This window comes from Gallinula chloropus, assembly GCF_964237585.1.
Source record: "Gallinula chloropus genome assembly, chromosome: Z".
Taxonomy (NCBI): Eukaryota; Metazoa; Chordata; class Aves; order Gruiformes; family Rallidae; genus Gallinula; species Gallinula chloropus.
In genome coordinates this window covers 43,691,967-43,717,865 of record NC_140089.1, presented here as the reverse complement: position 1 = coordinate 43,717,865, position 25,899 = coordinate 43,691,967, and the positions used below count along the sequence as shown (strand labels likewise).

Sequence of the window (25,899 nt, the reverse complement as noted above, 5' to 3'; positions counted from 1 at the left end):
CATACTACTTAGAGTTTCTCTTTGGAGTCTTCACAAACCTCTTCTTTATGGATGCAAAATAAGCAAGGGAAAATGTAGGACAGTAAACTCTATCACTGACAGATGCCAGCTGATGCTCTGGAGGTTTCTGTAGCTGTGACACTGCAGAATAAGCAATCATTGAAATAGTAGATTCTGTGTGCTTTACATACCCATTTCAAGACATAACTACACTGTCACCTAATAGCTCAGATACGTTTCTCATCTTTGGAATTGTTGACCAAGAGAGGAACCTAACATAAGCAAAGAAATGGGAGAGACCAGTAAGGAAAAGCGAACAGCGATTTATGTTCTCGTTTATGTAACTCTGATAGAGCTAACAAATAAAATGATTTTCCCTCTTTGAGCAATATGTAGCTCCTCTTATTTCTGCTAAGTAAAACCAAGACTTTTTACCAATAGGCTTTCATTATCACTCTCTATTTCCTTTATGTTATTCACTGGCAATTGCAGCTTTCACTGACATTTAGCCGATACCCCCGTATTGCGTAACATGGAGCTCACTTGCAGTGATCCACCATGGCAATATTTCACTTATTAACAGATCTATCTCCTGCTATGCCCTGATAAAACTAAATAAAAGGGGGGGGGGGCGGGGAGGAGGCAATCAGTGTGTATCATCTGCTCTGCTGTCTAGCTAGTAACTGTGGATCTAAGTTTCTTTCTGATCTGAGTTTTCAATCATGATTATCTCAACACTCCCTGCCCTTTCCGTTACCGACTCTTTGCTTAATACTGCACACTAATGGCAGAGTTACCAGATGCAAGTAGTCTGCTTGTGTAAACGTTAATTGTACCACCTTTGGGAAACACATGAGTTTTACCCCCACCTATATCAAAGCATTTAATTCTTAGTAGCTTAAAAGGTGGGATTTAACAGACACTGCGGCTCCAGCTGTGGGAGCGCGTTGTGAGGGACCTTTGATCCTGGCACAGCGTCGACTGACTGGAAGGTTCCAGCGTGAACGTGTGTTTATTGCAAGGCCCGTGCGGAGCGCATCAGTTCTGGGTTTGGGGATCGGTAACGCTGAGCAAGCAGGTGAGTTACTCTCTGTGGGGCTTTACCTGACCCCGAGAGTTGTGACAGGACAGTGTCAGAGCAACCGCCAGCAGGACATCAGCAAACGCAGGTTTTAGGCGTTCCTGGTGTTACATAACTCCGTACTTGACGGCAAAGGCTACACCACAGCACGGGTGAGGGTTTGTTAGGCGGCCCGACCCGCGGGGACCGCCCCGCCCCGCCCGGGAGCGACAGCCCCACCGCACCGCGGGCGGGGCGAGGGCTGCGCTCCCCGCTCGCGCAGGTGCCACAGTTACGCAGCCCCGCGGGGCGAGCGGCCGCCGGCTGGAGCCCCCCGCGCCCCCGCAGCGTGCGCGCCCCGCGCGGGGCTGCGGACCCGCCGTTACCGCTCGCGACGGGCGGTTGTCTGCGGGGGCGGGGGGAGCACCCGCCCGGCGCAGATGGGATGCTCCACGGCTGGCGAGCCCCGAAGCCGAGCCCAGCCGCATACGCCGTTCCTCGGCCATTACCCTTCCCGTCGCGTCCCGCGAGTCCCAGCTCTGAGCAACCCCTGAGCCCCGAGCCTCTCCCGCCCCGCTAGCCTTACCCCCCCACCCCCCAGCCCGGCCCCGGCCCGCCGGCAGAGGAGCGCTCTCGAGGGGGGCTCGGCCCCGGGGCACACCGAGGTTTCGCTCAGCCCCGTGAGCGGGACGGCGCTTCACAGCTCCTCTCCCCCTCCGACTCGGCGCCGGGGCTCCCGCGGTGCATGCCGGGCAGCGCCGGGGCCGGCGGGCGTCCCAGGGAGGGGGGCGAGGGGGAGGCGACCTACGCGCGGCCGCTCCGCGCCCCGTCATTAATTTTGATCCCGGCGGGAGCCCGTATCGGCCGGCGGCGGCTGGGCTGGCGTGACGCAGCGCCCGCGGCGCGCGCCCCGATGCCCAGCACCCAGCCAACCAGGGGGCGAGGGACGTGGACCCGCCGGCCAGCGGCGCGCGTGCCTACACGGTTACGGCTGCGGCGCCCGCCCCGCCCCGCCCCGTTCCGCCCGTTGCAACCGCCCGGCCGGCCCCGGGGTAGTGGAGCGGCCGCTCGCCTCGGCTCTGCTGTGCGTCGCTGCCGCCGCGACCCGAGTGAGTGTCCCGCGGGGGGCGCCCTCCCGCCTCTCCGCCGCTGCTTCCCGCTCCCGCACGCTGTCCTTTTCCGGGGCGGCCGGGGCTCCGCACCGCGCCGCGCTGCCCTCCCCAGCCCCGCGGGCCTGTGGCGGCGGGGGAAGGGGCGCGTCCACCCGGGGCCGCGGGAGGCCGTGCCTTGTAGCGGCCCCTTCTGCGCGGGCCCCGCCGGGCCCCGGTGGGAGAGTGGCGCTGCCGGGGGCGGGGCGGGAGGGGGGCGCAGGTGTGGACCGCGGGGCGGTTGGCGGGGAGCGCGGCTGCCGGTGAGGCCGCGGCGGGTTTCGCCGCCGGGCCGGCTCGCAGCCGCGCTCGCCCAGCTGTCCCGCTTTAACTTGTCGCCTCTTTGCTTTTCCGCGCCGGCCCGGAGCCGCCGTTCTCTCTCGCTCCCCTACCAGCCTCCCCTCCCGCCCGCGGTGGACGTGTCGGGCGGGATCACGCCGCCCTCGGAAGCGGGTGCGTGCGGCCCGCGTTAGCCGGGCTCGGGGCTGCAGGCGCCTCTTGCCCCAAAAGCGGTGGCTTCTACCTGTGTGCGGTCCTCGGAGGGGCACGAAGGGAGAGGGCTCCCCGCTTCCAGCGGCGCGGCGTGAAGACAAGCGCCTTCCTCAGCAACACAAGCTCGGCTGCGGCAAAAACGCACCTGGGAGCCCAGGCGCCACCGGCGCGCAGTATTTACTGGTGATATGTGGTTATTTAAGGTTACTGATGTGCGCAGGCACCGAAGAACGCGGGTGTCTGTTGGCGTTGGTCGCGCACACTAAATAGAGCAGGAGATTTCGGAGTTCGCTAGGCAGAAGCGCCTGACTTTAAAGCCTTACTGATTTCCTTCAGCGTTTTTTTGTGGTTGGTTCGGTTTTGTTTTGGTGTTTTGAGGGGGTGGTGCAGGCAGGGAGGAGGGTGCTGGCGTTAACACTGCCAGGCAGCATCCTGTGCTCAAACTAAAGTCAAACTCTCCTGGTCACTTTCACATTTTAATCCCGAGTTTTTAAAAACATGTTTGACAACCCCCTCCTCCCAAGCCATTAATTTTTTTTCCCTTTGAAATTGTGCAAGGCCTTCCACCTGCCATGGGTTTAATGCTGCTCCGTATGCAAGTGCTGCAGCTGTCCAGTAGATTTCTGAATCAGGTTGGTGGATTTTTTTGTGGGGTGGGTTTTTTTGTGGGGTGGGGGTGAGGTTTGGACTTTCTGTGCTGTAAAGTTGCGTGTGAAAATAAGTTACAGGCTGACTCGTTTACTTTAGATGATCTTGAGGATTTAGAGTGGTTTAACACAGTTTTATAGCACTTGATCGGATGGCACAAAAGCAGTTTAAATGGAGAGAGGCTTGTCCAGCTGCGAGGACCTCCTGTGCAAAACTTCCTGTAGATGCACTGATAAGGAGAAGTAGCTCACTGTGGTATCAGAAGGCAAAGATCAATGTATGACATGCAGAGAGGGTGTGAAGCCTGGTCAGTGTCAGCAGGGAATGGACATGTTCTTTCATTTGTAAACATATATGGCATATTTCAGTGTTAATTTCAGCTGTAGGTGCAAGTACCACAGTCAGTCAGTACTTCAGGTGTTGGCTAAGAATGTCTGTTGACTGAAGATTACCATAAATATGTGTCCTAGTGGTAGAAACAAGTGGACTGTATTAGGGAAGAAGCTTTAGCATGACAATACCCTAATTTCAAAGTTTTCTAAAATCCCCATCTTTATTGGTAGTTTATTTGACATTAAAAGTAGTTAAATATGAAATGGGTTATACTTTGGGGCTTTTCAGCCTGTTTTCCCTGAAATACTAAGGCCTTGCATTTGAAGCTGTGTGATGGTTTCACAGATGCTTGAAGGTTTGCTGCTGGCAAGGGACTAGAGGTTGCTACACAGTGAGGTACAGCTCACTTCTCGGGGTGCTTGGACGCTTGCCAGCTAAATGGTGTGGCAGAGCTGCCCACAGGCCAGCGAGCTGCTGGTGCACAAACAAAGCAAGCTTGTGGGTGCATGCTGAACTCTTCTTAGTGTATGTTTTGTACAGTTTCTAGTAAAGCTTTTAAAACTAAAAAGTTTCAAAAGCAGTTTCACCTGCAATGTGGGTAGATGCAAGTAACTGATAGAAAATGGATTTCAATTCATGGTAACAGCAGATGAGTGAGCTACTCTTATTACTGCAGTCTTTGTTACATCATGTCTAAAATGAGACTGAAAATCTTCAGAGCATTGAAGGATCTTATTTCTTAATATACTTAACTTCAGCTCCCTGAAGTGTTTTTAAAAGGATACCTTTTGAGTCATGTCACTATTTAGCTTCTTAAATATATCTCCTTACAAATTCTTCTTACAAGAATTTAGGATAAATCAAGCATGTTGTCTTTACAAATAACTGTATCAGCCGTGCTAAGATGTTGCATTATATGTTTTGTAGATTGGACCAACTTCATATGATCTACTGATTTAGTTTCAAATGCCAGAATAATCTGTTCATGTAGGTTGACATGATTTCCAGAAGAATATGACCCAGAAATCAGTAGATCATAGACAAAATTACTACTTGATAGCCATAAAAAACCCTTTTAAGTTGCCTTGAAATTGTATGGTGTGTCGTGGTTATCTTATGTTGTTGGTATGTCTGTCTGGATAGTATGTCATTTTGGCTCATCTCTCAAAGTTTAATGTTTGAAATGGTTTGCAGAAACATTCTGCTAGTGATTTACAAAGCAGAAAGTTTTGAAGCTGAGTCATTTATTAGTTCCACCTGCTTGTTGATGCCTTAGTGATGTTGCAACTCTGAAATCCATTATCAGCCATCTTTTCACTAACATAAAGATGGAGGGTTTGTAACTTTCTTGGTAGATGAGAGAAATTCTTCTCAGAACCTGTGACAAGCTCTAATGCAGGACACACATGGAAACAGCTCCAAGTACTGATGTTTGTTTGCTAGGCTTTTTTTAAGAATTGTGGTCTCACTTCAGGTATTTATCAGCTCTGTGGATGCTGCAAGCACAGTTTGCTTCCATTTACTCCTCTTACAGATTTTGCTGTGGTCTGTTGTCATAAGCAAAGGAGTTGTCACACATTTAGATGTGGCCATCTGTTATGAAAACATAGCATTTCTCAAACTGCTGAACTCTTGAATCCACTGTAAAGGTTGAAATGGATTTTCAGGTCCTGGTTTGATCTGTGGAATTATGAAACGCTGCAGTATTTGAATGCTTTTTTTGTGTGATCAAAAAGCCACTTCGGGCCAAGCCTCAAGCTCAAGAATGTCAGTGCTTTAATTTTGTAAGACTGTTCATATCTCTAATAATAAAGAACAATACAAATCGTGATTCTCTGTGAAAGGAAAAAATCAACAAACGTGTAAAAGGGGTGGCAATCACCTAAGCTTAGTTGAAAGCTTTTGAGATCAGCCCTTTGGCCTCCTATGGGGAGGGGAGTAAAGTCTTGGAACTGAAATATGAATACTTGGTACAATTTGGCTGTCATAATTGTAGTTGTGGTGTTAAATTGTGAAGCATGGCATAGGGTAGGCCTCTGTAAACTGTTTGGATCTGTCTCTAAGTGTTGCAGAAGTGGGATGGTTAGATCCTGATGGAGTATGAATAGAAATACTGAAATGTCCTACTGAGATGGCAAAGGCAACAAGTCTTCTAGACTTACCTGGAAAATATAATCTCATGTATTTGCAGTTTTCTCTACAAGCTCTTTATTGAGAAGGGAGAGAGGAGTTTGCAGTCATATTTCATAGTGATGTAGAGCTTCTGCTGCTGTGGCTGTGTCCAACTTCTTTTCATCTCTGTCTCTCTTTCTAAACTCACTATTGTATCTTGAGGATGTTTTCTCTTAAACTGTATTTCCAAAGGATCAGTGTAGCTTGAAAAAGTGAAATTCTTTCAAACTTCATGAGAAAGAAGTATTTGGCACCATTACCAGCTGACAGCTTAATAAAGAGTGTGTTGTGCTGTTTGTTTACACGAGAACTCAAAAATACCACAGTAAGTAGAGGCTAGAAATGCCAAGCTTTAGTCTGACTCAAGTCATCCTGTAGCACAGTACTTTGTTTCAAGCCAAATACAGTAGAGAGTTCAGGAACTTGTAACGTGAAGGCAGGTGTAGTGCCAGTAGTGCTATCCAGTGTTGTACCTGTTGCACTGTGACTGAGCACAGTGGTCACCGTTTACCATACCGCTGGTACCATGGCGTTATTTTGCATCGGTATGTCTGAGTGTCTTTAGAGCACTGGAGAATACTTTCACTGCAGAATTCCAGACAATCTCTTGACATTTCTGTAGATCTTCATGTTCTTTGATAAGAGTAGTTGGGAAACACAGTTGTTGTGTTCACACTTGACAGACTTGTAAGGGTTGCTTTCAAAAAGGCTGTGTTATTTCGCTGCACCTCTCTGTCGCAGCACGTCAACAGGGATAGATGTTTTCTGTGAAATTTATAATCACTGATGAAACAACATCACTTTCAATCTTCTTCTAACACACTCAACTTTGCATGAAAAAATTGCAAGTAGCCAAATATCCTTAGGCCAGAGAGGAGTGCTTTGTACTTGGGAATGGTATCACGGGGATGTACACATCCATTAGAGCTATAGGGTGCAATGGAAGCCCTAAGTTTGTTTGGCAGTTGTGCCTTTCCCCGGTGCAGCCTTGTTGTGGTGCTGGAAGAACAGGTGAGCCTCATGGTGGAGAACTGTGCCAGCCACAAAGCTGGGCTCGTCTTGCTGTGGGGAAAAACTGCTTGTCCATTCTCCAGTGGCTTGGGAACAAAATGGTACTACCTGTAAAATAAAAACTAATGCTGCACATGCATAATATTGACTTGATTTCCATCTCAAAACATACGTTTGCCAGGCTGCAGGGGTGCAATCCGAAATGGCTTTGGAGCACTACTCTCTTCCTCTATTTTTTAAATCTTTCCTCCCCTCCAGATCATGAAGGCCAGCTTGTTTCAGAACCTTGTGCTTGTTTTCCCCATCAAACACAATCTCTCAAGAGCAAATGTAGGAACCTAAAATAACTGTTGGTTTATGGATTATTCTTACCTTTTGTACTTATTGTTGAAATAATTAAGATAATACGACTTAGTAAAAATACAAAGAAGTAACACTGAAGTCTGGGTTTTCTCTAATACTACAGTTAACAGATACGAATTATTCGTTGTTTGGTCAGATGCTGTTTTCATTCTTATTTCTGTGCTGATTTCCTAGGAAACTTGATAACTAAAGGGAAGGCAGCTCAGTGGAACTTCAGAGGTGGCAATGGCATCTGCTGTAATCCATTCGGTTCCTACTACTGCGTCTCGTTTTGCTTTACTACAAGTTGAAAGTGATACTGATTCGGAGTCTGGAAAAGGAGGAAGGGACAGAGGTGCCAGTAAATCTCAGGCTTCTGGGGGAAGATCATCTGCAAACGAGAAAAAAAGAAAGAAAAGGAGAAAAAAGAAAGAACAGCAGCAGAGTGAGGCCAATGAGGTAAAGGAAATTATATTTTCAGCAGCGTGTAAGGTTGCTATCTGACAAACAATTTTTTGTGTCCCTAATAAGTCATTGTTTTGGGGTTTTTTTATGAAACATATGCTGCATAGTCACAGAGACTGCATTTTTTCTTCTTTACTGAGAATTCTTACATTAAAAAATACTCCCTACTACCAAGTTGAAAATTTTCAATGAGAATACGTTACTTGGGTTTACTTTTTTGACAGCACCACTGAATAATTAATTTCTGATGAAGCACCTGACTTTCTTAGAAAAGAGATTGATAAGCAACAACTTGTTTTCAGAGGTTTCTAAGTAGTTGATTCTAGTTGCCTATTTGAAAAGCCAGCATATTAAAATTCAAAGGTGCTTTCAAGTTGTTTTTCTTCTTAGGCGATAGACCTAAGAAGATAGACCTTAGGCGATCTACTCTGTGAAGAGATTTAAAGTCTGGTTTCCTAAACTGTAATTTTCAGATTTATCTATCACTCTCCCCCCTTAATCTATTAAATCCAGAGGACTTTTTTTTTCCTTCTTTTTCTCCCTGTGAATTGGAGTGGAGGGGATGGAGTGAAGAACAGTGGTGATTTTCAGACATTGGAATTCTTAAACCTCAGATGAAGTGGAAATGAAGAAGTGAAACTGAAAGAATTCTTCCAGGATTCTGGGAACTGGAATTATAGATTGCTATGACTAACTGCTGCTCTGACTGCCTTAAACTACACATATGATATCAAATTTAATGTGTTAAAGAAACAAGCTCCCCCAAACCAATCTCATGTATTTTAGTATCTATAAACTGAAAACCTTTGAAATTCTGATAGTTGCAGTAATGGTAAGTGAAGTGATTATTTTTTTCCCAGCTTTGATGCTATTTTTTTTTTTGTATCAAAGGGCTGACTCATTTTATGCTCTCCAGTGTGTACTGTGTATGTGGCTATACTCTGCTGAAACTATAAATCAGAATGGTCTGCACCAGTGCTCTTGCCAGCTCTGTAATCTGCAGAGGGAAGCAGCAGCAGTTGTAGTGCTGGTGCAAGCAGAGAGAGAGACAAGCAAAGCAGAAGGCAGTATGGCAAGGGAGTTTGGAGGGGAAGGAAAACAGTTCCTAAGTATCTCCGTTATTGCCTGATTTGAAGTGACTTTAAGCTTGACTGAGCTGCCATTTTGAGGAGGAGTCATGACACTAGATAAACACCCGTTATAGAGAACACTGATGTACTTTGTTTCTCTTTGTTTCATCTTTAATCTGATAATAGCTTCTTTCTCCCTTCCAGGAGCCCTTACGTTAAGAAAATCTCTGCCTCTAAATCAATAATAGATTCGTGCCTTTATTTTCACTTGAGGGAAGGACCAGAATGTCAGTTAGTCTGTAAGCTTGAGAAATGAGTGTCTTTTGAGTTGCCAAATTTGCAGGTTCTTTGTTTGCTATAAAATTTTATATATGTTAAGGTAATTTTAAGATGTCACTGTTGTATCTGTATGGTGTATCAATTGAAAATAATTTTTATTGCAGGTTCTTAAAATGCCACCAACTTTAGATTGCTGATAAACTGTAAGGAATATCTGCATCATGGGGACTTTTTTCTACCTGAACCTCTATTTGCTGCTGGCAAATCTTTGTATACCACCTTTTCTTTGGCATTATGTTTAATTTGGGTTAGGTGTGAACACACCATCATACCTGATCTGGCATGAAATCCGTTGGACAAACTTATATTCCACACATCTGAAGACATGTTTTCAGATGGCAAAAGAAAAAAGACAAAGAAAAAGTAAACTCATATGGCTGTGGTGTTTGTGATATGCAGTTTTCCATAATTTACATTATGGTGTGTACCATCAATGATTAAACAAAAATGTATCTCAAACTACGGAGTGAGGCAAAGCACCTTTGTGGCTTCTTTCACAGATGTGTTTGAATGCCTTTGCTAGTCCACTGAGACTGCTTTCCTGCACTTGTCAGCGTTTTGGTTAATGTTTGCAACAATTGTTTTTCAGCTCAGGAACCTGGCATTTAAAAAGATTCCTCAGAAATCCTCACATGGAGGCTGTCTCCCTCCGCACGATCAAAAGCAGCGCACTACAAGGCAGAAGGACTCTCAGGAAGAAAACTGGCAGGAGTGGAGACAAAGAGATGAGCAGGTACAGCTTACTCTGTTTAGCTGTCTTTGGCTTTCCTAAAATATGTTAAGCTGTGAAGTTGTCTTATGGATAAGGAGAGTGGCTGGAGAGTAAGCAGCAAAATACTGCCACATAGAAGGAAAGGTTTCAGTGGGAATTTAGGCCGTGTCACCTGTTAAATATAGTTTAGAGCCAGTACATGCTGCTCTTTGCATGCCTCATTGCTGGACTGTAAGGGCTGGGGTATGGGAAGAGGAGTTTGTATCATTTGGAAAACAAGTAGAAGTGCAACCGCATACTGTTAGTGAGATGTGGTGGTGGGACCAATCCTGGGCTTGTTTTGGTGGAGCAAGATACGGGTTTACAGTATGGATGGATCCACGGTGAGCCGGGCTTGGTGGGGGCTGTGAGACGTGAGATGGCTGCTCCCTTTCTACGTAAGAAAGAACACTTGCACTCCGAGTGCTGACTGTCCCTTAGAACACCAGGGTGGTTCTACCATTGTATGAACCTGTGCTTCCATGCAGGTGTTAGAACATCTTTCTGCTAATAATGGTGTTGGTATGACTTCTTAACACTTGAAGGCCACAGCAGAGAGAAAGCAAAGACTGATTGTACTTGTATGAGGCCAATATAATGTTATCATTGTGTTTCTTCTTTCTAAAGCTACCACAAACAGAAATTACATAGCAAAATGTCCTTAGTCCAAAACAGTGAAATTATCTTAATCTTGAATAAATCCATAATTTTCTCTTCCTGTGGTGTCAGTCAGTTAGAGTTAAAACTAGCCTTTTTGGTTCAGCATTTAAAACATTCCTTTTTGATAGTGAAGAATGTGATTGTATAGTATGATGTTTTGAAGTATATGGATGTTATGAATTGTTTGCGGGATTTCAGATATCTTAGGCCAAAATGGCATAGATGATCAAAGAAAGAATTTGTGTTACTGCATTTTTTTCAGGTGGTGTTGAAAGAAAAGATTTGGTAGACTTTTCTTCTAGATTCCTTCTAAATAATTGCTGCTATGCACTCATTCACTGTGGAGGTTTAAACTATCTTGTTATGCTTGAAGATGCCCTTCAGAGCATTTTACTTTGCACAAACTTTTCCAAGGCAAATTGCTAATAAATGGCACCAACAGGAGTTAAAAGATGTTTCATGAAGCTATTGAATTTCTATGCTGGCATCTACTGGAGTGTTGTTATTTTACAGAAATATTTTAAAGTTATGCCTTGCCAAAAAAGATACTATTGAACTGCTCCTTGTTCTAATTAAGACACAATACAGAAAGCTGTATTGATAAAAGCCTGACATTTGGATACTGTCCTTGACTTTTTGAGTGTTGCTAGTGCTTTGGTGTGACAGATTATAGCCAGATACTTACCAGGCTTCTTGATGCTTGTCCTAGCAGTGGAATCCAGAGCTAATTAACTTCAGAATTACTTTTGAAGGTACAGATTTGCTTTGTTCAGTACTTGCTGGCTTTTTATTGTGTTGTATGGAAACAATTATTTCAGGTGAAAAAATAACTTTATAATCTAATTACTGTGAGGCAAAGTGGTCAGAAAAATGAAAGCCAATTCTTACGAATTTTGATCTTACTGACATATAGGTTGTGAAGTTACCATAGGATTCTTCTATTTTAAAAATAACTTTAAAGCAATTACTATAACTATAATATAGAATAGTTACAGTTCTAAAGTAATGTCTGTCCTATTTTTATGAGAAAAAGAAATAGCCAAGTCCTGTCAAAGTTCTTGAGGCTGAAGATGAGACTATTGGCAGCATAGCTATATTTTGAACACCTCTCTGTGGTCGTAGTGGGCTGACCGTAAAGAATGGGGGTAAAACCTGGACTGTGAATATTTAAAAAAAAAAAAATCTGTGTTAACTTTTGCAGCAGTAAATTATTAGTGAAATCTTTAGACACTGGCATGATCAGTAAGTTTCCTTTTAAATCTGTTATTTCACTGTAGATGCCCATTTATTTATATTACAGCACAGGCAGGCGCTGAATTAGCTTTTTCTTGTTTTTTCTTACATGAGGGTAGAAAAAGGATGTGAGTGAAAATGGTGAGGAATTTATTTTAATTATGGTGTATGTATTTTTAGGTTCTTAAGGGGAATTACTAAGAGTCTGTGGGTTCCCACTGATTCCTGCAGTAGCCCGCAAACAAAGTAGTAGAGGACTTGTGACCCTGAAGTAGAAATTAGGCAGTAAAGGCCAGTGTCACCCAAAGAGCTGTGAGCCTTCAATACCTGCAGCTTTGCTTTATTACTTCTATTTGATATTCTCACCAACAGTTTTGTAATAACTTGTTCTGTTGTCTGTAATATTGTTCCCCAAGTTGTCATAACAGTTCCATTTCAGTATAAGTTATGCATTCATTGTTACTTCTCAGAAGTAATGAGGTACAGTGCTGATGCATTACTTGTTAGATTGTTATTTGTTATGATGCGTAGGACCGTAATTTGAGGAATCCATGGATAACTCTGCTTTAAAAATTTGTAATCTTAAGGTGAATTTGATTACAGACGTGAGGTACAGGCATTACAGACAATGCTTTGAGCATAGTAACGAGAGAAGAAAAGGACATTTTTTTGGAGTAGATCTGAAAAGGTAGACCTGTTGACTAAGTACTTTGTCTAGTAGATACGAGCAGATGGACTAAGAACTGATCAGATGCTGAGGGCCACAGATAGTTTCCCTCACACTTGTTCAAAACATGGACCATTCGTTGTATCCTCTAAATGACTCAAGAGGAGGTGGGGCAGGCACTTGTCGAGCCTCTGTGTAGTTTAATTATTAACAGAATCTCCTGAGTTGGAAGGGAACAGTAAGGGTCATCGAGTCCAACTCCTGGCTCCACACAGCCAGCCAGGTCAGAGCATGGGACTGAGTGCATCCTCCAGACACTTCTGAAACTCAGTCAACCTTGGTGCTGTGACCACTTCCTGGGGAGCCTGTTCCAGTGCCCAACTGCCCTGTCAGTAAAGAACCTCTTCCTAATACTCAGCCTAAACCTCCTGTCTCAGCTTCTTGCTGTTCCCTCGGGTTCTATCATTGATCACCAAAGAGAGGAGATCGGTGCCTGCCCCTTCGCTCCCCCCTGTCAGGAAGCCACAGACCGTGATGAGGTCTCCCATAGCCCTCAGCCTCCTCTTCTCCAGGCTGAACAAGCCAAAGGACTTCAGCCTCTCCTCCTAAGACTTCCCCTCCAGACCCTTCTCCATCCTCTGGACATTCTCCAATAGTTTTATAACCCTCTTGTCCTGTGGCAGCCAAAACTGCACACAGTACCTGAGGTGAGGCCACACCAGCACAGTGCAGAGCGGGACAATCCCGTCCCTGCACCAGCTGGCCATGTCATGCTTGATGCACCCCAGGATACAGTTGGCCTTCCAGTCTGCCTGGGCACACTGCTGGCTCATGTTTAAGTTGCTGTCAACCAAGACTCCCAAATCCCTCTCAGCATGGCTGGCCTCCAGTGTTTGATCCCCCGGACTGGATGTGCAGCCAGGGTTGCCCCTTCCCACGGGCAGAACCCAGCACTTGCCCTTGTTAAACTTCATGCAGCAGGTGACTGCCCAGCTCTCTGATCTGTCCAGGTCTCTCTGCAAGGCTTCTGCACCCTCAATGGAGTCAAGAGCTCCTCCCAATTTGGTGTCATTGGCAGATTTACTTAAGACACCCTCTAGTCCTCTGTCCAGGTCATTTATGAAACTGTTAAAAAGAACTGGCCCTAAAACGGAGCCCTGGAGAACCCCACTAGTGACTGGCCACCAGCCAGATGTAACCCCATTTACTGTCACCCTCTGGGCCCGACCCACCAGCCAATTGCCCACCCAAGACATTATGGCTTTGTCTAGTTGTGTGCTGGACCTTTTGTCCAGCAAGAGCTGTGAGGCACAGTATGAAAAGGCTTGCTGAAACCCAAACCAGTAACATCAAGTGGGTTCCCTTTGTCAGCCAGCTGGGTGACCTTGTCATAGAAGGAAATCAGATTGGATGGACAGGACCTTTCTCTCCTGAACCTGTGTTGGCCCTGACCAATGACTGCATTGTCCTTTAGGTGCTTTTCAGTAACTGCCAGTAAGATTTTATCCATAGTTTTACCAGACACTGGGATGAGATTGACAGTCCTGTAATTACCAGGGTCTTCTTTCCTACCCTTCTTGAAAATTGGGACAATGTTTGCCAGCTTCCAGTCTGCTGGGACCTCTACAGATTCCCAAGACCCTTGAAAAATAATTGAGAGAGGTCTTGCAATGACATCAGCCAGGTCCCTGGGTGCCCAGAGATGAATCCCATCAGGCCCGTGGACTTACATGGGTCCAGGTGGAGCAGCAAATTGCCCACAAGTTCAGGGTTCACTAGGAGTTTGTCATTACTGCAGTCACAGAGCTCCAGCCTGAGGCATGTGGAGCCCATCAGCTGTGTTGAAGACAGAGGCAAAGAAGGTGTTACATGTCTCTGTTTTGTCTATGTCCCTGTTAGTAAGGTGACTGTTCTCATTGAGTAAGGGGCCAATGTTCTCTCTGGTGGTCCTCTTGTTAATACCTGAACAAGGAAGTTATCATCCAGTTGCCTTAAGAACCTGTTTGCATTAGCCGCATGGGGATCCTAGTTAATGTCTGGCAAGTTGAAGTCCCCTGTAAGGACAAGAGCAGACGATCTAGAAGTGTCTTTTAGTTCATTGAAAACATAATTCATTGATGTAATCAGTCTGGCCAGGTGGACTGTCATAGACTCCCACACTGCCATCCCTTTGTTTGTTTGTCCCTTAATCCTTACCCAGAGACTGTCAGTGGTGAAATTGCCAGCTGACAGCTCTTTGCAGCCCATCACATACAGCGCCACTCGCCCACCTCTCCTGCCCTGCCTGTCTCTGAAGAGCCTGTAGCCATCCATCACAGCGCGCCAGGTTTCGTGTAAGCCAGTGCTACCATACCTGTGGGACTGAGCCAGGATTTCTACCTCTTTTTGCTTGTTCCTCATGCTGTGTGCATTGGTGTTGAAGCACATCTGAAGTGCTTCTATGTACCCTGCTTCTCCTGGAGTGTGTCATGATCCGCACCCAGATGGACTGTTTTGGCAGAGGTTAAACCCCCTTGCGTTCCAACCGACCTCAGATGGCTCTGGGTGGCTGGGGGCGGCTGGGCTTAACCCCTGAGTGATGTCCAGTTAGGTGCTTTATCGTGAGGAGGTCTTCACAATTCTCAGGAACAGAATTAAGACTCAAAACGGAGTGAAGGTTTAACTGCTTGCATGCGATTCACCATGTTTTGGATCCATTGGATCAGACACGGTAGAAATACTTACTTTGCCACATACTCCTCCCTCTTTGGCCAACACATCATCCAAAACCAGGCGGTGTTGCAGGATCGCAGCACACATCTCTTGAGGTTGTTGATTCAGGAGATCTATAGCATTGGCAGTTTTGTTGGAAATTATTTCCAAAACTGCTTGCAAGCGAATTGTGCAGTTCAGGTTGCAGATTGGTTCCCATGCCCCTGTTACCAATTCATTAGGATTCCATGTGGCCAGCCTGTAATGCTTTATTCTTTTGGGAGGCCACTCATTTTCCCCCCAATTTTTTGTTCCACCTATTTCAGTCTTGACAGATCTTTTCTCATGCAACACCTTTATTTCATTTTTTATTAACACCTGACATTGACTTTCTTTGACCCCTTTTAAACTTCCTTTTACACCTACTCTATACAAACATCGACATACTTTTGCCAACCAAATTCGGGGACGTGTGTAATGTCCGTTTGCCAGACTTCTAGTGGGCCTGTGCCACAACGACTCACGCCAGGGGCAAGGCCACTAGCAAACTGTCAACAGTCCAGGCATGACTGTACAACCCAGTTACAGTTCCTTAAAAAGCTATATAATCTCTTCACTAGAATTCCTTTCAATAATGCTTGTTTCATTTGGGTAACTACTCGTACCACATACAATTAATCACATACTATGTCTTTTCTTTTTGCAAACACTTTTATAACTGCCTGTAACTCCAGCTGCTGAGTTGAGGCTTGTATTTCCTGTAACACCAAGTCCTGTTACTTTCCATTTTCGTGCTACGTCACCAGCCTTGCTCTCAGTTGGCTCAGTGCATGAACGCTGCAAACCAACCCATCAGACAAGCGACATTGCAAGACTTGCTACATTCCACTCCGTATGGATTGGCGGGGGGAAGGGGTGTGTGGAATTGGCTTCCCTCTATCCCCATAAATGAGGGCAGGGAAGAATACAGCTGACAAGGCAGGCATCCTCACTGTGGCTTCTTTCTTCCCCCTGAAAATGAAATAAACAAATTCGCTTCTGGGTGAGAGGAGGAAAAAACAGCAAGGGGGGCAAAGGGGTGGGGAACAGTGAGCCCTTAAAGTTAGAGGCAGCAACAAGGCAACTTCTTATAAAACTATGCAGATAGCATCTTCTGTTCTAAGTGTGGAGATTTGGACTCTGGTGTCTACTAAAAATGTTACTGGTATTAATTTAGGTTCTAAGAAACAAGTAATCAGTAAATCACCTCGGTGGTTTTCAGTGAGCTTTCTGATGTATATCTACCCTTCGCCCCCACTCACAAGGGGAGGAAGGAGCTAGCCTCCCAGCAGCTTGGGGAACCCGGTTAAATCCAATAAAGGAGCACTAGGAACAGGTTTTTCGACCTTGATTTGTGGATTTTTGGGTTGTCTTAGTACTAACTTTTCCAATTTATCTGTCGGCACCCCATTCATGAGTTCTCAGGGAATGCCTTTTTGCCATCCCATGGTCCACAGACTATTATGTTTGTTTTCTATTTCTTCCGCAATTATTTCCCTTTTGCTTCTCTTTCTGATAACAAAATTCCATCTCCTACTGACAGGGACACTCTCAACACATACTCTGACTCCTGTTTACACAAACAGCTTAAATTTGCCATTCGCTTTGTCTGTCTCCAGCTGCTCTCCTTGTGGAGATGCAGAACCACAGATCAGAACTCGCACTGGCTTGGCAGTCAGACTGCATCTCAGTCAAACACTTCAATCATTCAAACAACACAGGGTACCGGGCACAAAGATTTCTTGCATATGCAAAGCATAACAATGGTTATGAAAAGGTTTTTCTCTCTCTGGCAGATACGCTGCAGCTCAGTCACTCACCACTCACACAAACAGTTCGCCAAATTTAAATCAATTTTCAAAACTCAGTTCTTTTTAACAATATCTGAAGTCGATACCAATAAATCACTGTCACCAGAAAGGGACTCCCTATTGGGGAATGGAACCCCGGTCTCCTGTGTGACAGGCAGGAGTTCTCTCACTTAGAAATAAACAAACAGTTACTGCTATCGACTGCTTTAGGGGCAGCCATTCTATACAACTCCAAGGGGCAATACATCCTGAGAGGGTCCGACTTAAGTATCCAGGTGACATATTGGCCCCTCTGTTTCCCTCAGAAGGGAGTTGCCTATGACAGTCAGCCACCTTTTGCTTTTAGCAGGGGCAATCTTGAGGCACAGGAGTAACTGACTGACCCTAGGCCACCCCCTGCGTGTGTCATCTACATCATCATTTTCCTGCCCCTGACTTCCAGAGCTCCAAAGATGATGTGCGACAGCACCTTTGGAGGACAAAGACGTCTGGAAGGAGATGCACCTGCATCTCTGAGTAGGGATCTGTCTCCATTCCTCCCTGTCCCTTTGGTTGCCTCTTTTTATCAGTGATGTTCATGCTCCAAGCTGTTCCCTTTCCCTTCCAATGACCCTGCTAACAGCATGACTGCAGGGTGTCTTACATCTGCATGGCTCCATCCCATTGGAACTACCTTACTTTTACTGGGGGGTGTTGAGTGGTACATATGTATGTAGGAATTATTTAAGTGTTGTAGCCATTTAGCGCTGAGGTCTTGCCCCTCTCATCCCATGTAATGTTGAATTCTGACAGAGAATGAAGCCTCACATGGAGTGTATTAAGGTCCTTACCAGCTGTTGCTTACATACCAGTTTATTATCTTATGTTGTGGCTTTGTCCCAGAGGGCAGCTAAGCACATGCTAATTCACTCCCCTCCCCCTGCAAGGGGATAAGGAGGAGAATAGAGAAAAAAAAAACAACCAACCACCTTGTGGGTTGAGATAAAGACAGTTAATAGGATAACAGAGGAAAATAGTAGTAATAACAGTAAAATCCAAGTGATGCACAAGGGTAATGGAAGGGAGGAAAAATAAAACCCCAAACAGCAACTGGTGCCCACTCTGTTTCCATCCCTGGCTTTCTTCACAGTCATATACATGATGTTATATGATGTGGAATATCCCTTTGGCTGGTCTGGATCATCTGCCCTGGCTGTGCTCTCTCAGGCCATTGTGCACCTGGCAGGGTGTGGGAAGCTGGGATGTCCTGGACTTGGTGTAAACCCCGCAACTACCCAGCAACAACTAAAGCATCAGCGTGTAACCAGTATTATTCTCATCCTAAATTTGAACCACAGCACGGTACCAGGACATATCATTACCACCACTTCAGAAATGCAAACTTGATAGGGTCTGTATATAGATTTTAAAAAAATAGTTAAATTAAAGGCAGATATCAGGGGAAAAAGGTAATGAGAGAGAAGCCATGCTTATATTGGTGTGGCATGTATTAAGGAAAGAATCAGTTAAGCTATCCTTTCAAACTATCCTTAAGCCCACAGTAGCACCACCCAAAGTTAACACGAGATGGTAGTCTCTTGGTCTGTAGTTCCTTGTTGCAGGGAAAAGAGATAAAGTATTATTTTGAGATGAAGATGAGAAATATTGAAAGCTTATGAGAAGTGTGTTTTTTTGTTCGGTTTTTGTTTTGTTATGGAAGAGGCTGCAAACTAGGCTCAACAGACTTGAGAATGCATTGAACAAAATGGCATTGAAAGGTTTGTTGGCAGAATACATTGTTTAGTCAAGGTTGCATGAAATGTTAATTAGTGCTTTTAACCATTCTGGTGTGCCTGTGTTGCTTTTTTATGAAGTCATCCTGACTGTCCTGTGAGATCTAATGAAAGCATCTCTTCTCTGGGTAAGAAACTGATTGGCAGGAAGGTTCAAGTTGCATTTGGCACATGCTTGTTTGGGAGGGGAGACGAGTTGGTAATTCTTCAGTTTAAGAAGGCATGAAATCCTGGCCTCTCAGTTGCAGTTTCATTTCCCTGTAATGCAGTATTGACAATTGAGGTAAGTTTTTTAAATGTACTGCAAGGGATGGTGATACTCAGCACTGGGTGAGATGATGTGTGGGGTTGCTTGTCTAGAGGTCAGCTCCACGAAGAGCATCTCCCAGTTCATGAAGAGTTACTCATTCTGTATTTACCCTCCACGTTGCTGTACTGGCTGGCACTTTCCTTTTAAAGGATTTTTCAACAAAGCTGCTGCTTTAATAGCTTGGCTTTTCTGCAGAAAAGCTATTAAGAGAGTTCTGGAAGATCTTTGTGCATGGGTCTTAATTTCTTACAACCATTAGGTGTAGCCCAGAGCTTGTGCGTTGGTTATGCACTTCCCAGGCAAAGGCAAAGGAAGCCCTGGTTTCTAGATGTTTTGGATAGGTTTAAGTGATAGTGTGCTTGTAGCTCTCCATCTGGAGGCAGGCTATGCATAGGAGCAGGACTCCATGTGCTTGGGAAACTGGGGGAGATACCTGGCTTTGAAAACAGTCGCATCTAAAGCTCCCAAGTCTGCTGCAGCCTAGTAGGAGTGACCTTTGTACAACCAGCTTCAAACACTCAGTCTTGCACTGAATTGAATCCTGCTAGGTAAATAAACTATGGTAGCGTTACTGTTGTTCTAGTTACCACATAGTGCCATTTTTGTGCAGTGTAATAATTATACAGCATTGTACTCTTAATCCTTGATAATCATGCTGGAGCTTGTGTGCATAATTAGCACTTTTAGACACACAAAGGTAAAACTCCTAAGTTTGTCTTTCTTGTGAGTTTACTTTTGTGTAGTAATTGTTCTGATTTTGATAATCGGTGGGGCTTTTTTAGATCCCTATTCTCTCCTTTCTCATGATGTTTGAGGTTTTCAGTGTAGTGATTTTGGGGGAATGTCAGTCAATGAAATTTGTCCGTTATCAAATCTCTACTGATTCTGATAGAAAACAAAAACTCAAGGAAAAAAATCCCAAATAACTGTAAAAACCCTCTTTCCTCCTCTTCCTTCTCCAGTCCCCTTGCTGCAGGTGGTGCAGGAGGAGGCAGCCCTTCCATGAGGGCCCTGCCACTGGAATCGCCCCAGTGAAGGTCAACTCTGCTATCTAGCCTTTGCTCAGGTGGCTGCCCCACTCCTGCCCCACCACCCTTGTGTGCAGCCCTTCAGGGCCCTGAGGCACCTCCAGCCTGGTTGCTGCAGTGGCTCCATGGTGCTTCCTGACCTTGACTGCTACAAAAACCTTGTATATGAGGCTCAGTGCAATCAGTCAGCGCTAAACTTGAACAACAAACCAAATGCAAAGCCATGAAGTCAGTAGCAATTTGAGCTGAGAGCACTGCTTTACCGTGGTTCAGGTAACTGCTTAAAACAGGCTGGTTTACTGTGGTAAAAACTAGAAGCCATTCTTTAATTTTTCTCTTATGTGAGGCTGATCATATGAATTGTTGAACAAACAATTGGGAAGAATGTGTGTGCTTTTACACCATATAGTAAATCACTTCTAGGCATATGTAAAGCATGTAAGAAACTAAGGTTCCTGTAGACAAGAAAGCGAGTATACCTCGCTCAGTCCAGTTTGGGCAAAGTATGTGTAAACTACTGTATCTGACAGAGTATTATGTAAGGAATGAAAAGGACCTATATTTGAAATTCAAAGAACAAGAAAATAATGGTTAAAGTAATTATTTTTACTAACTAGTATTTCCATAAGGGCATAAAAAGAAGAGAGCTATGATTAACAATAAGGCTTCCGTTTACCAGCAGAGGATTGTGATGATTCCTTAAGACAATAGAGTTCAGTGGAACAGAGTTCTGCATTCACAACAACTTACCTTGGTTACCTTAGTCGTAAACAGTAACACAGATTATTAGCTGTTACACATTTGGATTATCCACCAGCTGCCTCTGATTATAGATAGCGTCTGTATTCTCTAGGTAAATGCCTTATTTTGACACCACCAAACTGTTGCTGTTGTCTTCTCTATTCAACCGTTCACTCCTTCAACCTTAAATGCATCAGGAGATGGACTTCCCTTCACTATTTTCCTGTAACACAAGAAAAAACAGATATCCCATCCTTCATTCCTGTTGTGTGTTCCTACTTCTTTTTGTTAGTAGATCACACCTAGAAAGCTTTAAATTTTATCTCCAAAGAAGACTTACTTCCTTTTCTGAGAAAAGGAATAAAAAACATCTTGACATAATTCAGATTTCTCAGTACTATTCTTTAAGAAAAAAAAAAAGAACAAAACTGCACTTAACCTGTCTTTTCAGTGCAGTGGATGGGACTTTCTGGCACAATGACTCTTTTCAACCTTAACATCCTCTGTTTTTCCTATTCCAGACTAAATATAAAAACTATTTTTAAGAAATCTCATGTAAACAAATTGTCAAGACTGTTTTGCGTGAAGATGTGTGCAACTTACTGTAGGCATCTATACGCCCAGAGTTCCCTGAAAAAAGGCATTTCATTACCTGTGGTACAAAAAGGTATACTAGTTGTGAGTAATGCTCTGTGTCACATCAGTGAAACAGCTTTTATGCAGTTGCAGTGATACATGTATCGAAACTAAAATTTTAGTCTCATCTTGGTAGGTTTGTGTGCTCTTTTTTTTAACTGTTGCATGAAAAATGTTAATTTTGTTTCCTCAGTTGACAACTGAAATGTTTGAAGCTGATCTTGAAAAGGCATTGCTGCTAAGCAAATTGGAATACGAAGAGCGCAAAAAGGTATTTGCAGGATTCATCCTGAGTAGAAGCTGTACAAGTTTGAGCCTTGAATTTTAAAAATCAAAAAACTTTGTAAAAGTACTGTTTTATTCATGTGAACTGGTTATATTGTTCAGATGCTTAGGAGTTTAGAAGAATATAGGATTTGAAGGAAACCATATGTAATAGCATTGGGTGGGAGGTTTTGTTTTGGGAGTGGTTTTTTGGTTTTTATTTGCCTGTGAAAGAGGGAAATTAGTTTTACTTTTTAAGTTAGTGGCAGATAAATGCACTGAAATTTTTAAGAGTACAAAAGATCCTGACCTTCCTCAGAAAAAATACCACACCTTTGGAAAATCAGAGAATTAAAGCACAGATTTCTCTTTAGGCCTTGAAGTCTTAGTTATGGTTGAGTCATTTGCACTTTTTGCTTACATTTTCTCTGTTTTCAGTGTAAATATACCAGATCTAATAAGTTGGGTATGTTTTCTTAGCTGGTCAGGATGCTGTTTTCTGAGTGGTTCTTATGGAACAATAAAGAATTGTTTTGAAAAAGTATGCGTAGGTGAAATTTTTATTTCTGACAGGGAGTGGCTGCTTTTTTGCAGTAAACCAGCAAATTAAATGTTATGAAAATATGTAAATTTAAAAATAATTATGCATAATAAGTAAAAATTGCATGTGCACTTTTGTGCAAATACCTACACAATACTTTAGTTTTTTGAGGGGGGACGGTACCACAGTTCTTGAAAACCAAGGATAAATTTTTAACTTGTACAATATAAGTTTTTTTTAAAGTGAAGACAGTGTTTGGGAATAGTGGCATAGCATCATTTGTAGGCTTTTTCAGAGTTACCTCTGAATAATTTAAAACATACTGTATATATTAAAAATCTATAGTACATGAGCACGCTGAGCAAATCCTGTATCTATGGAGAAAAAAATCCATTTCCATCTTCACTCTCTAGATAACTTTTTTTTCTTAAGATTTTTAAAATTTTAATATTATTTAAAATCTTAATTAAAATACGTAATTAACTGGTATTGGAGATTTTTAACAACAGCGACATTAATAACTTTCTAAGAATGTTAATGTAGATGTGTGGGGAGGTGGGGCTGGTTCATACAGCTGTCCTGTACCAGGCTGTCTGATTTTCAGTAGGAGTGAGGTCAATTGGTAGAGCATTGCTGAACACTAACAGCTCTCTGACTTCTGTTGAGTGAGTAAGCATATTTTGAGAATAAAAAGAAGGCTCAGTAGACCCATGTTTTTTAAAGAAGGTACCGAACTGCATCATGCAGCACTCTGACTTTCTGAATTTGCCTACATTATATTCTCAGTTTATGAGTTTCTAGATAAAATTTGATGAGATGAATAAGAGAGTATTATGCTGTTTAGTGAAGAGCAATGCTCTACTTCAGAGAACAGATTTGATGTTTAATTGCTGATACTTTGTGCAGCCTTTAAACCTTTTGAAGCCTGCAAATTACTTGTCAGGGTAAAACCTCCTTTAGTACATTATAAGGTTTTTTCCTGTGTAAAGCTTCAGGGAAAAATATTTGGGTATTGAAGAAAATTATACCAGTGGGACTTTATTCTTCTAGGAATATGAAAACGTTGAAAATACTTCATCTCAGTCAAAGTCTGTGAATAAGAAAGAGAAAAAGAACCAGCAAGGAAAAGACAAACCTCTCACTGTGTCTCTGAAAGACTTTCAGTCAGACAGTAATATAGGTATGCCTTACCATACCGTATGAGCTGTTCTACTTGGAATTTTCATAGTGTGTGTGCTAACAGCAAAATGCCCTTCTGTCTCTGTTCATTAATACCGTGTTTAAACAAACACTAGATGACTTGCAGTTAGTGTGTCCTACAGAGTCTAAAAGCAAAGTTGTCATTATATAGTAATGGGCTAGTTAGATGATCAGGAAAAAAAAGAAGAGATTAAGGGAGGCAGAAATTCAGGTAATATCCCTGGGATGGGGGGTGGATTCCAACACTATTAATGTGACTTTAAAAAAATAATAATAATCAGAGTGGGATTTTTTGTTTCACTAAGTTTGCTCTCTGCAGGCAACTGAATTTCTCTGTTTTTCTGGGTAAAAGCAAGTAATTGTTTGCCTTTCTTCATGTTACTAAGATGAGTAAATACTGAAATAACGTGCATATATTCATCATATGCATTATTTACATTTAGAATGACTCTGTGTCTATAGAGCAGAGATTCTGAATTTTGGTGAAGAAATCCAGGCAGATGCTAGAAAGGGAAGAAAGTAATTTATTTTCTAAGGTTTTTCTTTTAAGGATGTTTTTGTCTAAATCTACAATATTTGTTAAACATACAAATAATCTGGATAAAGGAAAAAGATCGAAAGCACAGCAGTCTGGAAGGCATGGAAGGCATTCAGGTATACAGTGAGATAAGAGCTATAAAAACCTAAGTAGCCTTTAACAGAAACAAACCAACAAATTCCTTGAGTGTCTGTACCACAGACACTGCCTTCCGCTTCCACTGAAGCAAACGAACACAGGATGCTGCTTTTGGTTACATAACCTGAAAGGTCTGAGAGAAAAGGCAAATATGGGGATTGATGTGAAGCATGGTTTATAGTCACGGCTTTGAATGCTTTAGTAATGACTCTTTTTAATTGTGGCTTTGAGAGGAAAGTTAATGTTGAAGAACTGTAAGAGATGGCTTCCTCCTCAGTTTCCAAATTGTCTTGTTTCAATGGCCAGCTTTACAGGATTTGAGTGACTTAATGTCATTTTTTCCCTTATTCTTTTCAGATAACATTGCTAAAAAACATGAGGTAAGTCTGATTCTAACTAGTTTAATTTAAAAAAAAAAAGAGTTGTTTGAAGGCATTTTTATGTTTAGAAAGTAATTGGCTTGGCTCTTTATGTGGCAATAATCCATTACACGTTTTGCAATGTACCCATTTGGGTAGTTTTTACAGGTGCAGATTTGTTACAGGCGTATGCCTGCAGTTCTTGTATCTTGAGAATTTAGTACTGGCTTTCTTAGCACTACCTGTTGCTTCTTTAGTTTTCAGATAGCTTTTTATGCATCTTGCAGGTTTTAAAGCATGTTAAAAAGTACATACTGCAGCACGAAAAAAGAGAAGCAAATTACATCAGAAAGTACTGTGTTGCTCCTGTGTTGTGGTGCGGTCCACAAATATTAAAAACTCTTACAGGGAAGAATGGTCATCAGTGAAATAAAACATAAATAAGTGTGTAGTCATCATGCAAAATTTCTACATTCCAACTTCATGCTCTTGTGCAATATCATCCGCTAAATGAGAACTGGTAACTAATTTTTAGGCTGTTCAGTTAATAACATATTATCTAGGTGGAAGTCACAGTATTCTTGGAAAATACAAAGTAAAATAAAATCATTTATAACACTTTTCCATGACTTAAGCTACTTTTTAACATCTTGATTTCTTGCTCGGTGTTAGCTTACATATAAAGGAAGATGTGTTATAAGTATTTGTTTTTGACAGGAACAGAACTCTTACCAGTCTTCATTGCATGATGGAGGATTTTTCAACAGGCTGGAAGATGATGTTCACAGAATACTTGAAAGAGAGAAAAGGAGAGTCCAGTTCAGTGATGCCAGCAAAGCAGATAACTGCACATCTCATGAACACAACCAGGCACGTAAAACAGCAGTCATTCTGAAGTGAAGAAGTTGGCCTGTTGAAGCTTGTTCAGTGACCTGAAGGGAGCACCTGAGTAGAAGAAAGCACAAATCAAACCCATGATAATCTTAAAGAATTAAAAACCCCACAACACTGTAATGTTTTTATCTATCTGAAGAGGTATTTAAACGACTTAATTTTTTAACATGAAACACTTGTGATTGAAATGATTTTTGCTCCACAGAAAATGCCAATATGTACTACTGTGTGTCTTATCCCTTTGGTATCTATTCTTATATACCTCTTTAGTTTTGATCAGAAATTCTCATCTTAAACGATCGATTATCCTTCCAAAGAAACAAATCCACACACCTAGATTACTAAGAAGTGGTGTTTTCCTGCTTTTAGGAGAGTATTGTGAAAGACACACAAACAGAACGACTGAAGCTCGAGCTTGCAAAGAAGGATGCTGAAATTGAGCAACTGAAAAATACAATAAGTCAGTGGAAGGTATGTGGCTGATAAATTTTGTCTGCTGTTAGAAGGTATTAACTATACATTTGAAATGAAGCATTTATTAAAAAT

General features: G+C 43.0%; 1 protein-coding gene across 3 annotated transcripts in view; it reads left to right on the top strand.

The window, feature by feature from the left end:
* The first annotated feature begins 1,063 nt into the window (after nucleotides 1-1,063).
* Nucleotides 1,064-25,899, top strand: part of GKAP1 (G kinase anchoring protein 1) — a 31,980-nt gene continuing 7,144 nt past the window's right edge. Inside the window, exons 1-8 of one of the 3 annotated variants that reach the window (XM_084277939.1) lie at nucleotides 1,064-1,078; nucleotides 7,402-7,665; nucleotides 9,670-9,813; nucleotides 21,613-21,690; nucleotides 23,275-23,404; nucleotides 24,458-24,480; nucleotides 25,177-25,329; nucleotides 25,723-25,824. In XM_084277939.1, the coding sequence (XP_084134065.1) occupies nucleotides 7,453-7,665; nucleotides 9,670-9,813; nucleotides 21,613-21,690; nucleotides 23,275-23,404; nucleotides 24,458-24,480; nucleotides 25,177-25,329; nucleotides 25,723-25,824 (843 nt within the window). In that variant the 5' untranslated portion in view covers nucleotides 1,064-1,078; nucleotides 7,402-7,452. Of the gene's footprint in view, nucleotides 1,079-2,049; nucleotides 2,170-3,283; nucleotides 3,333-7,401; nucleotides 7,666-9,669; nucleotides 9,814-21,612; nucleotides 21,691-23,274; nucleotides 23,405-24,457; nucleotides 24,481-25,176; nucleotides 25,330-25,722; nucleotides 25,825-25,899 lie in introns of those variants that run through there. The other 2 variants (XM_084277937.1, XM_084277938.1) reach the window with 2 other exon arrangements.